At 42.1% G+C, this 14393-nt stretch overlaps 1 protein-coding gene across 1 annotated transcript; it reads left to right on the top strand.

Moving 5' to 3' along the window:
* Positions 1–227: 227 nt before the first annotated feature.
* znf622 (zinc finger protein 622) lies at positions 228–12555 on the top strand. Its single transcript, XM_085389597.1, has 7 exons — positions 228–360; positions 1098–1680; positions 1857–2141; positions 2315–2477; positions 2620–2735; positions 3719–3862; positions 11408–12555. The coding sequence occupies exons 2-7, from the start codon at positions 1104–1106 to the stop codon at positions 11539–11541; spliced, it is 1419 nt and encodes a 472-aa protein (XP_085245723.1). The 5' UTR covers positions 228–360; positions 1098–1103; the 3' UTR covers positions 11542–12555.
* Positions 12556–14393: the final 1838 nt, after the last annotated feature.

Here is a 14393-nt window from a genome sequence, read left to right as displayed (position 1 = left end):
TGTCTGTGTCTCTTTATATGTCTCTCTCTATATATATATTTAGCTCTCAAGTTGTTTTTCCTCTTTTTTAAAAAAATTTTTTTTTAACGGCTAGCCTTTGTTTTACTTGAGTTTCAGTTCACAATAAAAGCTTTTTGTTGTGAAAGATTAGCCATCCTTGTATAACAGGAACCGTTTTATACACGGTAGGTGGCAGTGATGCGCCAGATCAGAAAAAAACCCCACCACGAAAAGGAAGTTCAAAGTTCACCAGGAAGTCATCCTCGTGTTTTTGTGGTGTAGTTACGGCATTGAGACAGGTGCGCACATACCAGAAAGTGGTTAAAACACCTTTTTCGGAGAAGTCATCTCATTGAACAGGTGAGTAAATATTGGTGGAGAGTCGGTGGTGGTAATGTGCTGCTGTCGTCACCGTTACAAACGTATGATTTTAGCTGCTGTTAGCTTCAGTGTTTGCGGTGAAATGCGTGAAATTTCCGAGCTGGTTTCTGCCCAGTACGTTTATTTCGGAACAGCGCAGCGCCACCGTGTAAACACTGAATGTTGTAGCAGCTATTTTAGATTCAGTGTGCGTGTAGTATCGTTAATAATCTGCGTGGTTAGGTAAACACGTGACTTCACAACGCTAGCCGGCTAATGGCTAGCTCCGTATGCTAACCCTCCTAGCTAACATCCATATACAGACGGGTCATTAAAAATAATGACGTCATCACGTGTCTGAAAAGGAAATGTATAAACATTACACGTGGTTTTCTTTTTTTTAAAAATATGCATTTTATGGTTGTCACATAAAACAACGGTGAATGTTTGTACGTGAAAACGTCGTTTTTTCAGTTAATCTTGCATTTAAAATTCAGATTTTAAGGGCTAATTTTAATGGTATCGTTAAGAAGCATCAGAAAGGGCAAACAAAATAAAACATTTAACAAACTAGACATAACCAACTCCAGAGAACCAACTTTCTTTTAAATAAAATTGTTTACGGCTAAACATCTCTACATTGAGATGCCTGTGATTTTTTTTTTTTTTTTGTTGTTGTTGTTTTTTTGGGGTTTTTTTGTGCTATATGCTGAAAGTAAACCTACTTGAATCCCCAGGTTCCCATGGCCTCATATACTTGCATCAGCTGCCGAGTAGCTTTCGCAGATGGTGAGGTGCAGCGTGCACACTATAAAACCGACTGGCATCGGTACAACTTGAAGCGGAAGGTGGCCGACATGCCCCCCGTCACTGCTGAAAACTTCCAGGAACGTGTCCTCGCTCAGAGGGCCGCTGCTGACCAGCAGCTGACCGATGCATCAGCCACTGAGTACTGCACCATCTGCAACAAGAAGTTCTCCAGCGCCAATGCTTACCAGAACCACCTGCAGTCCCACAAACACCAACAGGCCGAAAAGCAGACCCTTCTCGCTGCCCAGAAGAGAGTGGAGAAGATGAATGAGAAGAACCTGGAGAAGGGGCTTAGTGATGAAAAGGTGGATAATGACGCAAGGAATAAGGCCCTGCAACAGGCGCTGAAAGAACAGCAGAGATCAAGCCCTGCCAAGCAAGACCATGCACAGACCTCACAAGGAGCAACAAAGCAGAGGACTGAGAAGCTGGATAAACCTCCCAGGATGATGTGGCTGGAGGAGCAAGCCAAGAGGCGAGAAAGAGAAGAAGGTGGCACAGCTGGTGAAGGTGAGCAGATTAAATGAAATAAAAAGCATTTCTCAACTGTCTGAATGTCCTGCCGCACCCACAGAACATTATAAACTGAACGTTGACATCAACACTTGCACTAAATTTAGAGGGGAAAAAGCAGTGAAAATGTCATGTTGTCTTAGTTTGAATGTATTTCCATAAAAATGTTGCAGAAGACTGGGAGGATGTAGATGAAGATGATGAGGGCGATGATGGTGATGAGATGGAGGCAGATGATGAAGAGGAGGTGATGGATCAGGAGGAGGGAGAGTCCACTGCTCTGTCTGACACCCAACCTCCCGCTCTACCCGGCTCCATCCCCGTCACTGACTGCTTGTTCTGTTCCCACCACTCCAAGTCCCTCATGAAGAACGTCACACACATGACCAAAGTCCACAGTTTCTTCATCCCTGATGTGGAGTTCCTCGTAGATCTGAAGGGCCTCATCCGTTACCTTGGTGAGTTTTGACTGTAAAATTGCAGCAGCAAGGCTTGTATTAATATAATGGTGTAGTTACAGAAAGATGTGGTCAGGATTATCACATACATAAAAAATAAAACATTCTTTTGCACATGAATGTTTTTTTTCTTTTGTGCTCTAACAATTTTTTAAAATTTATTTGTTTTACAGGAGAAAAAGTCGGTGCTGGGAACGTGTGCTTATGGTGTAACGAAAAGGGGCGTTCATTTTACTCATCAGAAGCAGTACAGAGTCACATGTTAGACAAAAGCCACTGTAAGCTCTTCACAGATGGCGATGCCGCCCTGGAGTTTGCAGACTTCTATGACTTCAGGTAATAAAGACTTTTAACCAGAGCCTCTCTTTAATGTTTAGCAAATAGGGTCCTTTTTTGTTTAGTGGGAATGGATATAATGCATCTTGCTTCGTTAAACCCATCAAAGGCTCATTGATTTTCACTTTTCTTTTGCCAACAGGAATAGTTACCCTGACAGAAAAGAGGGGGAGGATGCTGAAATGGATGATGAAGAGTTGGCTGATGACAAGAACCTGGAATATGACGACGAGACGATGGAGCTGATGCTCCCTTCAGGTGACTTGAAATGAGATTAGTTTTTATAATTGGAAATCCTGGTCAAGTCTTAAATGTATGTAAAGGAATTATATGAATGCTTGCTCTATAAGCCATAACTCTAAACTTTTCATAGCTAACATAAAAATCGGCACCGATTTGGTTTTTAGTTGGTAATGGGTCACATAGATTCAGACCGCAATGCTGATTGTCCAAATTTAGATATATGCTGTGGTGTATTAACAACAACAACCTGTAAAATAATCACATATAAACAATAATTAATATTTGTAGTCCTTTTGGTCAGGAATGTTGAAATAAATTAATTTGCAAGACTCCACCATTGATTTTTTTGATAGTTTGCTCCGTCTGAAGAATGAAAGTTACTTTCAGTTAACAAGCTGTTGGAATTTGGGGGTTTTAGTAAGAGAAGAACACAAGAAAGATGTGATACATTCAGATGATTCCAAAATTAAGGAATTAAGGCACATTCTGTAGTTTTAATGATATCTAGTCCTATGAAAATATAACCTGTTCAGACCAACTGCATCAGCTCATAATATCAATAATTTCATAATCATCCCTGTCTGAAATGCTGTGTACATTCTAAATTTACAAATTTGGAACCTATTAAAAACAACAGGCAACATCTTAATGGGTTTAGTAAATTTGGAAAATAATACATATAAGTATGTATTAACTTTGCCGTTTTTGTTGGGATTTTTTGGATAGTAAAAATATTAAATAACTATTACTAAAATCAATGAAAGGGTGAGCCACCAGCAGTACATTTGGATAACTGCTTACTCACTGCTGGCCTCTTCTATTTCCTGTTGATCTTATCTTAAGAAGAAAAATAATTAGCACTTTATCGTTGTCTGATTTGCCTTGTCCGACTGGAAAAACATGGCAGAATTGATTGCTGCTGCAGAACTGCTGAGCAAGTCTTTCTTTAGATTTCTCTGTTGTAACAGAATCCATGTCTTTGCTGTGTGTTTCTTCAGGTGCTAAGATTGGCCACCGCTCTCTTATGAGGTACTACAAACAGCGGTTCGGAGCCCAGCGAGCGGTGGTTCTGACCCACAATAAGAACGCCGTTGGCAGAGTGCTCCGGCAGTACAAATCCCTCGGCTGGGGAGGAGATACAGGTAAGAGTCAGTAAACACTTGTCAAAAAGCATGATATCATTTAGTTAGTAAGTTTTGTCGCAGCTCAATTTATGAATCACTTTTATGACTTTATGACAGTGCAGCCTGCTTGTTCAGCAATGAGTTGTCGACCCTGTTTCCATGTCAAAGCCTTTACTGTGTTAGCTTAGGCTTGTTACTCCTCCACATGCTGCGTAGACTGTGTGCGCCGTTCAGCAGTCATTCTACCCTTGGAGACCATTACTGTTAGCACTATTCTTTTGTAGCAAGCTGAGCTACAAGATGATGATGAAGATGATGGTTAATCAATGATGTTACTATGTCTTAAAAATGCAATAGAAGAAAATAATGATTCTAAGTGTTAAGAGGTTTAGAAAAAGATGTGGCTGTGGAAAGGTTTTTAATAAGAAACATGATTTTCTATAGTGCAGAGCTGAATTTCCTCTGTTTATCCAATCATCTTTGAGGATCTTAGTCCAGATCATTATTCATTGTTGTATCGCTATGCTACAGCCTGCAGCATTATGATTTTCAGTTATTAATCCTTCCTCAATTCTTGTAAATAATACCCAGAAACTCCTGGGAGCTTCATTATTCAGCTGCTGTTGGTGATAAAGGTCAATAATAATAATAATTCCATTTATATAGCCCGATTAAAAACAGAGAGCCAAACAACACACAGCTATACAATAGAATACAATACAATTTTATATAGCACATTAAAACCAGAGGTATGCCAAAGTGCTTCACAGAACCAATTAAGAGCAATAACAGATACAAATACAATTAAAGCTGCAAGCAGCGTTACGATTATTGACAAATGGCATAACAAACATTTCCGAGCTCGAGTCTCATCATGCCTGCGACCTTTGGGAGAGATTGGACATTGTGTTTTTGAGTGACAGCAGATTACTGCTTTTTGGCGAGTGTTTGAAACTCCACGTGTCGCATGACCACCCCGTTTCCCTGAACGTAAAAAGCTTTGCAATTTAACATCACAAAGGTCTTTAGATTCCACGCACTGGAGATCGCGTCAATCTGACGAAATCCCTTGAAGGAGTTCGTCAAAATACGGAGCCTGAAAAGAGGGGAAATGTCCCCAAAATGACACATTAATTTTAAAATGGCTGACTTCCTGTTGGATTTGGGATATTGCTCCAAGAGACTTTTTTGTACATCTTGATATCTTCCATAAGCTTACCAGGTTTCAGACTCGTAGATGAAACACAGAGCAGGGGCTGATGTTTTGACATTTTGTAGGGGGTGCTGTTCAGTTTTGCGCTATTCAATGAAAATGATCACAAAACAAGAGCTTTCATGACATTGGAGCTGTGTGCCAAATTTCAAGACTTTTTGAACTTTCCAAGCCCCTCAAAAACCACTTCATCTTTCATGGTGAACAGCGTTGCCACCAGGGTGTGCCGTTCAGTTTAAAGTCACAATTTTCGCACTGAAGCATCATGAGGGACTGATGGTGATATTCACCGCTTTTGAGGTGGCCACGACGAACCTGTGAAAATCAGTACAACAAAGTGTAAGACATGACATTTCCTGTTCCAACTAGGTGGCGCTCTGCGTATTCCTGACAATGGGCATATCAATCTGTTCAGGGCGGGTCTGGCATCATGTCTGTAAAGTCTGGTACTGATCAGACTGGATTTCATTGAGTTATACTAATTTGTTTCTTCATGGTGAGACATGAAAATTCGCCATGCTGCTGGGGTCACACCCTTTTGCGAAAACTCACAGCTTTCACTGTAACCCAAGACCAACTCCTTAATGCTTTCCTGGAGAATTTTGAGGTTGCAGATGTCACCCATCACAATACTGTATCCCAAAGTGTAAAACATGACATTTCCTGTTCCCAAAAGGTGGCGCTCTCCCCGATGTCAAATGTGGCAGTTGAAATATGTTCAGGGGTGGAGCTTTATCATATGTGTGCTCTTTGGTCCAGATCGGACAATGTATGACAGAGTGAGAGGCAATAAGATTTTCATGGCGAGTCATCGAAATTCGCCATGGCGCCACGGCCTCACCGTATCCCGAAAACTCAAAATCTCCGCAATTTAACATGGCCCAGGTGTGTAGTTGACACTGACCAAAGATGAAGTTTATGCAATCAAATCCCAAGGAGGAGTTCGCAGAAGTTCGAGGCATGGAAATGGCAAAATTAGAGCCAAAATGTCACCTTCACTTTTAAATTGCGGACTTCCTGTTGGGTTTGCGTCAATGGGCCCAGTGACTTTTTTGTTCGTCTCGGAATGATACACACGTGTGCCAGATTTCATACATGTAGCTCAAACGATGTGTTCGTAGGGCTGCATTTAACAACGCATAAGTGGCGCTCTAGAGCCATTTCCCAGTGCTCATATGTAAAACAATTAAAATACGAAATTTTTCACCAGACCTGATGCATGTGCAAAATTTCACGAGTTTTTGAGCCCTCAAAAAGGCGCTTGTTTTGCCTGAATAATAATAATAAGAAGAAGAAGAAACGGAGCAGATACAATAGGGCCTTCGCATTCTCAGTGCTCGGGCCCTAAATGGCAATATATTTGCTAACAATAAATCGCAGAGCAGAAGATCAGTGTCAACACAACAAAAAAAACAAAAACGCCACCTTCTGGCACTATTTGGCAACTGAGCTTTACAGTTTAATTCTGAAATACGCTTTTACTCCCCAAATTACTGAGCATTAATATGATTGCTTCCACTGATGTCAGTGCTTGGATGATTATCATTAGGCATCAAAGTTGGACTGGCTCTGCACCAGGACTTGTACTGAGCCAGTGGGAAAGGACTGCCAAAAGAAAAATTCATGCAAAGATTCCCCCCTTAAAACACAAATGGCGATGGACCGAGTAGGTGCCCAGTGGTTGTTATACAATCTAATATTTTGTTGGACCACCTTTAGCAATGCTGCAGACAGGCAGGCACACGGCCCCTACCCTCACTAACAGCTGAAGTAGTTGATGTTCACAACACTGAGCAACACTTTCCAAATGTATATGTATAGTTCTTATCCCAGTTGTAGTAGTTTAATTCTTTTTCTCAATTGTTTTCTTTGCTTGATGCAGACTATTAGTTTGAACCTTCTGAAACAGAATAATCTCTTTTCCACAATCATGGAATATGTCGTCCAACATGGTTTTTTTTTTTTGTTTGGGGTTTTTTGGGGTTTTTTTTGTTTGTTTGTTTTTTAACCCTCCTGTTATGTTGCGGGTCAGATTGACCCAGAACAGAAGAGATGTCACACGTCATCTGCATCACTACAGAAAACAAAAAAAATAAAAATTATAAAAGAAAATTGTAAAATAATCAATGCCAGTGTTTCTGACACTTTTGGATGAGTAAATTTGCCCCGGGTCAAATTAACCCAGGACCATAAATGGTGTTCCAGGAAACCAACATAACAGGAGGGTTAAATGCGAAGCATCAGTTAGAATTGAAACATATTAGTCACTGTTAATTATGTGGTTCTTACTTATTTACTAAGTTAAACCCATTTGTAAACAGATTTGGTAGCTTTGCTTTGTTTGGCTGTCTTCTGTGGAACAAACTAGACTATTATGCACAGATAGGACCAACAACAGTGCTAGCTGTTTGAAGTTAAGCCACACATGCACAAATGATTAACTGCCATTATTTCAGTCATATAACATTTATATTAATGTATAAAATGTCAACCTTTTTTGGAGTGGTAAAGGCATTTAAAAAAACACTTTTGCTCAATATTTGCAGGGACATATTGAACAATTATTTAGCATCGAGACTCATTTTGGTAAATTTCTTTTTTTTTTTTTTTTTTTTTTGCCTGTCCCGTTTGGCTCTTTTGCCATCAGAATTGTTGTCTAAAGGCAAAGAAAGATGCCCAACGGATTTACTTTACCAAATTGACCATCCCAGCCTTGCCATAATGGTCCATTTGATTCACCTTTTATTGTTTATTTTATTTTCACTTACTGAACATGGGACAGACTTGACTGGGGGAAAGAAGGGGAGAAAGAAAGAGGGAAAGAGAAACAGCTGAGAAGAGGGACGGGGAAGAAGGGCAAAAACCAACAGAATGAGCAGAAAAAGGAAAAAAAAGAAGAAAAAAAGAAAAGAAAATGCATATATCAATCACCTGGATCACCTGCTGAGAAAGAAAAAAGAAAACAAGCAGAAGAGAACAAGAGTAATAGAATAAACAGCATCACAATGATATATGGGAATATGACAGTAAATACTAAATATTAAACATTATTGTGCAGCACATAAGATCAACAGAACACAGTGTGCTTTGAGGTAGGAGCCAAAAAGGGTGTAGTTTGTGGGTGTGATCACCTGTGTGTACACCTGTGAGCATGGACGCGCTTGTTTTTTGTTTTTTAAAAGGTTCCTTCATGTAATGATCTGCTAGAGGGTGTGGGGGGGGGGCACAGCCCCGTCCTCCAGGGCATGAAGCAGGTATGGAGGAGATCAAAACTCCAGACATCCAGAGGCCCCCAGAACACAAGAGACCAAGGAAGACCAACAGAGGGGCAGCTGCGCCACTGTCCCAGAAAGAGCTGAGGAGAGTCCCAGATGAGGGCTCACTCAGCAGCCGCGGAGCAGAAGCCAGGGGGAGTTGCAGTGACGCGCCCGTGAGCTCCGCCGGCAGCCAGCCGTGCCTGAGTGACCGAGCCCCAGGCCGAGAGGCTGGGGGCACCCCACCTCCGAAGTGGCCCGAGCAAGCCCCAGGCTCCAGGCCCCGATAAGCGGCCGCCAAGGAGTGAGCCGGTGTGTACCTGGACGCCCATCCCCGGACACAAAGAACCACCAACGCACCGACGTCTGAGGGAGTCCGCCACTGGCAGGGGAAGTGGTGGTAGGGGGAGATAGGCCTCCATACCTTGGAGGGCCTAAGATGTCCCCAGAGAGGTGGCGCCTGACACCCAACCTGACATATAGACACAGACATACAGGCACACACAGATACAAACATCCATTCCCACCCTCATGCTCTCATATGCACTTACTCCACACTCAACCGACGTGGAGACAGACATAAAGAGACGCTGTACACACGATCACACTCCCCAAGCGTACTCTAAGCCCCGGGTCTAGGTACCCTTGCCCCTGGAGGGGGGGGAACTGCACCCAGACCCAGGTGGTGTTACCCTTTTCCCTGCGGTGGGGGGAGGCAGACCGCCCCGACTCCGCAGCAGCAGGGAGGCCCCACACTCCAGACCGCAGTCGGACGGCCAACTCCTCCTCCTAGCCCCCCCGCTCCAGCAGGTCGCAGAGAATGGGGGTGAGAGAAGACTCCAAACCTCCCTCCACCCGCTCATTGTAGTGTTGATGCATGTGTGTTCTAAGGTGCATTTAAAACCCAGGAGGGCATGGAGCTACCTGCCAGAGAGCAGCAGGTAAGCGCATAGTCCCTCCTGCTAGCCCTCAATGTCTACGTGTATTTAAAATTGAGAGGTGGGCAACGACGCCAGGGGTGGGGTGTACACCCTGATGGTACTTTGGATTCCGTGTATCGTGCCCACCCCCAAGATCCTATATGTATGTGTAATGAGAGTGTGAGTAATGTGAATGTCTAAGTTGTGGGATAAAATTGAGGCAGAGGCAGCCAGAAGGGGACAGAGGGGGGGGGTGGCCTCCTCTGCACCCTGGTGACATACCCCTAACTCCAAGGTGGGTGGTTGTGATGGAGCGGGAAGAGGGAGGCAGCTGGAGATGGGGAGGGAAGGAAGGGAGGGGCAAGTGACCCCTCCCTGGGGCCAGCTCCCCCGCTGACCCCAGTAGGCACCCCCATACTCCGCGACCCACCAGGGAAAGGGGGCCCAGGCCCATCCAGACCGGGGGCCCAGCGCAGCAGCGCCTCCCGGCTAGGGCTGGGTATCGTCACTGATTTCTAGAATCGATTCAATTCCGATTCACAAGGTCCCGAATCGATTCGATCCACGATTCGATTTAATTCGATTCGATTTAAATCTGGGAAATTTTGACAGTCAGAGATATAATTCAGATCAGGACATTTACATATTTTTGTATCTATAAAAAGGAAGCTGACACTCTCAAGACTTTATCCAAGGTGTGAGCATCACAGCAGATGCCTTTGTGTCAAAGTAGCTGAAGATAAAACACAGAAAAACATGTAGGTGATTTTCCTGGCCTGGGATTTTATAAAAATATTCTGCAGTACATCAAAAACGAAAGAAAACCATTAATTAATGAACATTACCTCTGACGTTACAGCGGTTTTATTAGAGACATGGCTAAGCATTTTGCATTTTGAATAATTTTAAAAAGTTTCAATTTGTTCAGTATTGAACAGCAGAAATGAGGTTTTCTTTTCGGAAGAATGTAAAAGGGGAAAAAACAGCGGCCGACAGCGCTGTAAGCAACAGTAGACTTGTGTAACAAGCAAGCGAATAATGAAGAAAGCGAAACTGTTCGAGAGAGAGGGGGGGGGGGGGAGAGAGAGAGAGAGGGAGAGAGGGAGAGAGAGAGAGCTGCGCATCGCAATGGAAGCAAAACAGTAAAAGAGTGAATTCATGACGATGTTTATGTGAAGCGTTTGGATCTTCTTTTGCTGCTGATTCGGTCAATATTGTTTGGAGAGAGATCAAACTAACAGCTTTAGAATCAGCGCATAAAGGGCGTGAACACAAAGCGCGGACCCGGATCAGCGAGCTGTCGGCTTTCAGCCCCGACTGTGAGAAAGGCGACATCTAACTGATTCTGATCCGCGGGTCGCGCTGTGTGTTTAAGTCTATGTGCAGAATCTCTGTACCTGCTCTCATTTACTGTTTGGTGGTTCTTGAAATTTTGTGAGATGTCACCAGAGATTCTGGCATTTCGGACAAAATAAATTTATATTAAAAAATCGATTCAGGATTTTAATGAATCGATTTTACGTTATCCAAGCCAGAATCGATTTTAATCGATTATAAAAACCCACCCCTACTCCCGGCCCCACAGAGCCCAGGACAGTCCACCCAACCCCACCACAGAGAAAACTGCACCCACCCCACCATCCACTCTTCTTCCAGACTACATAAGACAATAAACACCCAGGCTGAGATCTTCCTCCACCTCTCCTGTATCTCCCCCTCCTGTAGAGAGATTTTGGTAAATTTCTAAGGAGTTCCACAGAGCATTGTTTGATGGCTTTAGATGTCGTTGGCTTTGCATGTTTCTCCTCTCTTTGCTGCACACTTTGGTGGCCCTGCTCCATGCAGCTCATCGCAGACTGTCCCATTTGGGCTGTTAAATAATGGCAACAATTTTTAGCTTTATTACTGTGGCCAGAAGGCGAACGTGTTACATTTTACTTGCAAATAATAATGAAAATGTATATTTTAAGACCAAAAAAATGGTCACAAGAATCACTTATGACAAAATGTTAGCTTTACTGTTTTAATTTAAATTTGTGTCATTTGCTGCTGTCTGTGGTCGATGTGACACCTTGTGCTCATTGTTTATCAAATTTTAACTGAGAAAACCTCTGCGATTTGATATTCTGACACACTGCTCACATGTTACTAACTCCCTCATCTTTCTGTCTCTTAGGTAACAGTGCCCTCAATCAGAAACAGAAAGACATGCAGTATGTACAGATGATGAAGTCCAAGTGGATGCTGAAGATGGGCATAAGCCACAACACCATCAAGCAGAAGCACTTCAGAGCCCAAGTTATGTTCTAAACTCGGACTGAATAACAGGACGGAGCTAAATGAGAAAAGGACTGGCAAGCTCTGAAGTTTAACATCTTCACTAACTCCAAGAAATCAGGCAGATGTCCTTGAACAGTGGTAGGAACAGAAATCGGGCTCGTCAAACGCACAGACTGTATGAAAAGGATGGATGTGGCCATTGTGTCACTCACTGGTTTGTGAAGTCTTGTTTTTAAGCCTCAAACACAGAAAATTGTCAGTCACACTTTTAAGCGAGATGTCATAAGTAATGTGTGGATTAGACCAGGAAACCAAAAGATACTACAGGGTTATACTCTGGATCCTTATTTATCACAGGGTAGCCAAGACCTCAAATTATGTTCTTCTTCATCAACTATTTTACTCTAAATACGACCAAGATTCCCAAAATTTAAAATGTTGTGTTAAATATGAGTTGAAACCAGTGAATGCTCATCAGAAAAGGTCATAGATAAAGTGAAAAAATGCAGGTTTCAAGCATTTCTCCATTGGGTCCACCCATCTTTTGTGTACAGCCTATACTGAAAACCTGATTACAGTCATTCTTTGTTGCGTTTAAAGTAATGCACTAATGCCAGTTTTGAGGGTTGACGATTGCAGGGAATCTTTGATGTGGTAAATCTTTATCTTTGATCTTCGATAAAGCTTCTTGAATTTTTTAGAGCCTTTAATTTACTTTGGTAAAAAAAATCATCTGTCATCTCTCAAATGCTGCTGTACAAAGTGCAGGTTCTCTGTAAATCTCCTTGAAATTGTGATAGAGATCCTGGAAGCTCTTATCGACTTCATTTTGAAAACAGCCTGTTTGAAAACAGATCAAGGACACGAATCACACTTATGAGTTCTTTTTGAAATTATATAAATCCTGTAAAAGCTACATTACATAAATGATAAGAAACTGTTTTAATACTTTGGACAAAACTTATTTAACTGATAGGATTTCATCTTTGTCGTTCAACATGATCGGAACCAATTCAACTAAATAAATGTTTGATATTTACCGCATACATCGCAGTCTTCCTGATGCAATGTTTCCTTACTTTTTATATTTTGTGTTTAAATAGAAAAAAACTGAATCTTTAAAATCAGCATTGTTTTGTTTGTGCTTAAATCAATCAACTCCTCATCCTTTCAACAATGTGACGATTGCTTCGCTTCCAACTAGATGAAACAGGCCCTTCATATGAGACATACAGTCAGGTGCATACGTTTTGTACAGTTACCACAGTGGATTTTGAAGCAAAAAAATATTTATAGTTGGGCAAAAGAATGATATATCGTGATAACGTCAGTCTGTCTGGAGGTTTCTTCGTCTTAATAGCGTTCTGTTTCTCTCACGTCCCTAATTGTTGTTTGGGGATCGTCTGATTGTTGGGGGTTTTCAATCTCAGAAATCGGGTATTTACATTGGAATATAAAGTGCCTTTCAGCCAAATGCTGATGTAAATGGACACTTATGCAACTTCAAAATAATTCTGTTCACCTAAATATTTTGAAGACAGCCTCTTAGGCCCAAGACTAGTCTCAAGATCAGAGCTTCTTCAACTGCAGGACGAGGACTTACGTGGTATCGTACAGGTGATTGCAATGTTGTGGTTGATGGATATACAACTATCATTAAGTCCAGTTCACAACAGTGGTTGAAGTTGGCAGTTATGACATATTTACTACCACATTTCTCTTCTTTGTTTCCCATTTATGTTTTTCTATCATTTTTAATTCACCACAGTCAGAGAAGCAACACCTCACTTCACAAGTATTTACTCTTATCAATGACACTTGGATGCTTGTTACTATATTTATTCTTTTTCATTTATGAGAAATTTGAAAACACTTTTTTTCCTCACTGTGACATTGCAATTTTCCTCCCATGATCACTCTGCTGCTTTCAGATACGTCAGATTTATCAATGACTCTGAGCCTCGTGCAGATGATGTAATCGAAAGCCGATTGGGCTTCGGCAGGATGCTGACCCACCGCACTGCCACATTAATGAGCTCAGTTACTCCATTTGTTTGTGGTGCTCCACTTTATCTTTGGCAGGCTCTCCACTTCCTTTCGTCGGCTGGGAGAGTGTTTGCGGCTCGATGGTTTCAGGGGTTTAGGGCTCTTTGCCCGTACAGCACACCACTGTTTGACATAGTCGACAGGAAAAGCAGAGGAGGAGGGGCCATGCAGACTGGCCGACGGCGAGAAGGAGACTAATTGATCAGGATGACGTGGAGAGGGATGGGGCAGATGGCTAAGAAGCGTTAGCACTGTGGAAGTCATTGGAGGAGGTGATGCTAACTAGACAGACTTCTTTCTGATGGTTGATACAGGTTGTTTTAGAAGCTGATGATATAGAACACTGTCTCATTGAACATTTTTGTGACAAATCTACCTCAGGGTGTTTTTGTGAAATTAAAATGGAATTAAATAAACCAAATTCATGTAAAGACCCCTCCTCCCAAACGAATTAGCAGCTTATTTTCATTAGGGGGTGTGTTTTTTGTTTCATCCGCTTAAAAATTGAGTGATTAAAGAGATTTGAATGATTGGATCATAGCTGGGCTTGATTATCTTCCCCCTCACTTTCATGGAAATAATTATTTTTAGTCATGCTGGCAGCATGGCTTCAGGACAGCAGTGTCCATCAGCCTGTCCACCAGTTTAGTCCAGACTGAGATATCTAAGATCATACTGGCACTAAATCTCATGCAGATATTATTTTTCCACAGAGGTTGAATCTGATCCACTTTCACAATTCACCGACGTTTCCCCTCGCACCATAGTGAGAGTAACATCTTTTGTTTTGAGTGAAATGTCTTTGGTATTGGATGGTGTTCCTTAATCTTTCTCAC

This window comes from Rhamphochromis longiceps, linkage group LG18 (genome assembly GCF_057381845.1).
Source record: "Rhamphochromis longiceps isolate RC_006_pf linkage group LG18, R_longiceps_female_GT1.1, whole genome shotgun sequence".
NCBI classification, from domain to species: Eukaryota; Metazoa; Chordata; class Actinopteri; order Cichliformes; family Cichlidae; genus Rhamphochromis; species Rhamphochromis longiceps.
This window is presented reverse-complemented; position numbering and strand designations above follow the sequence as displayed.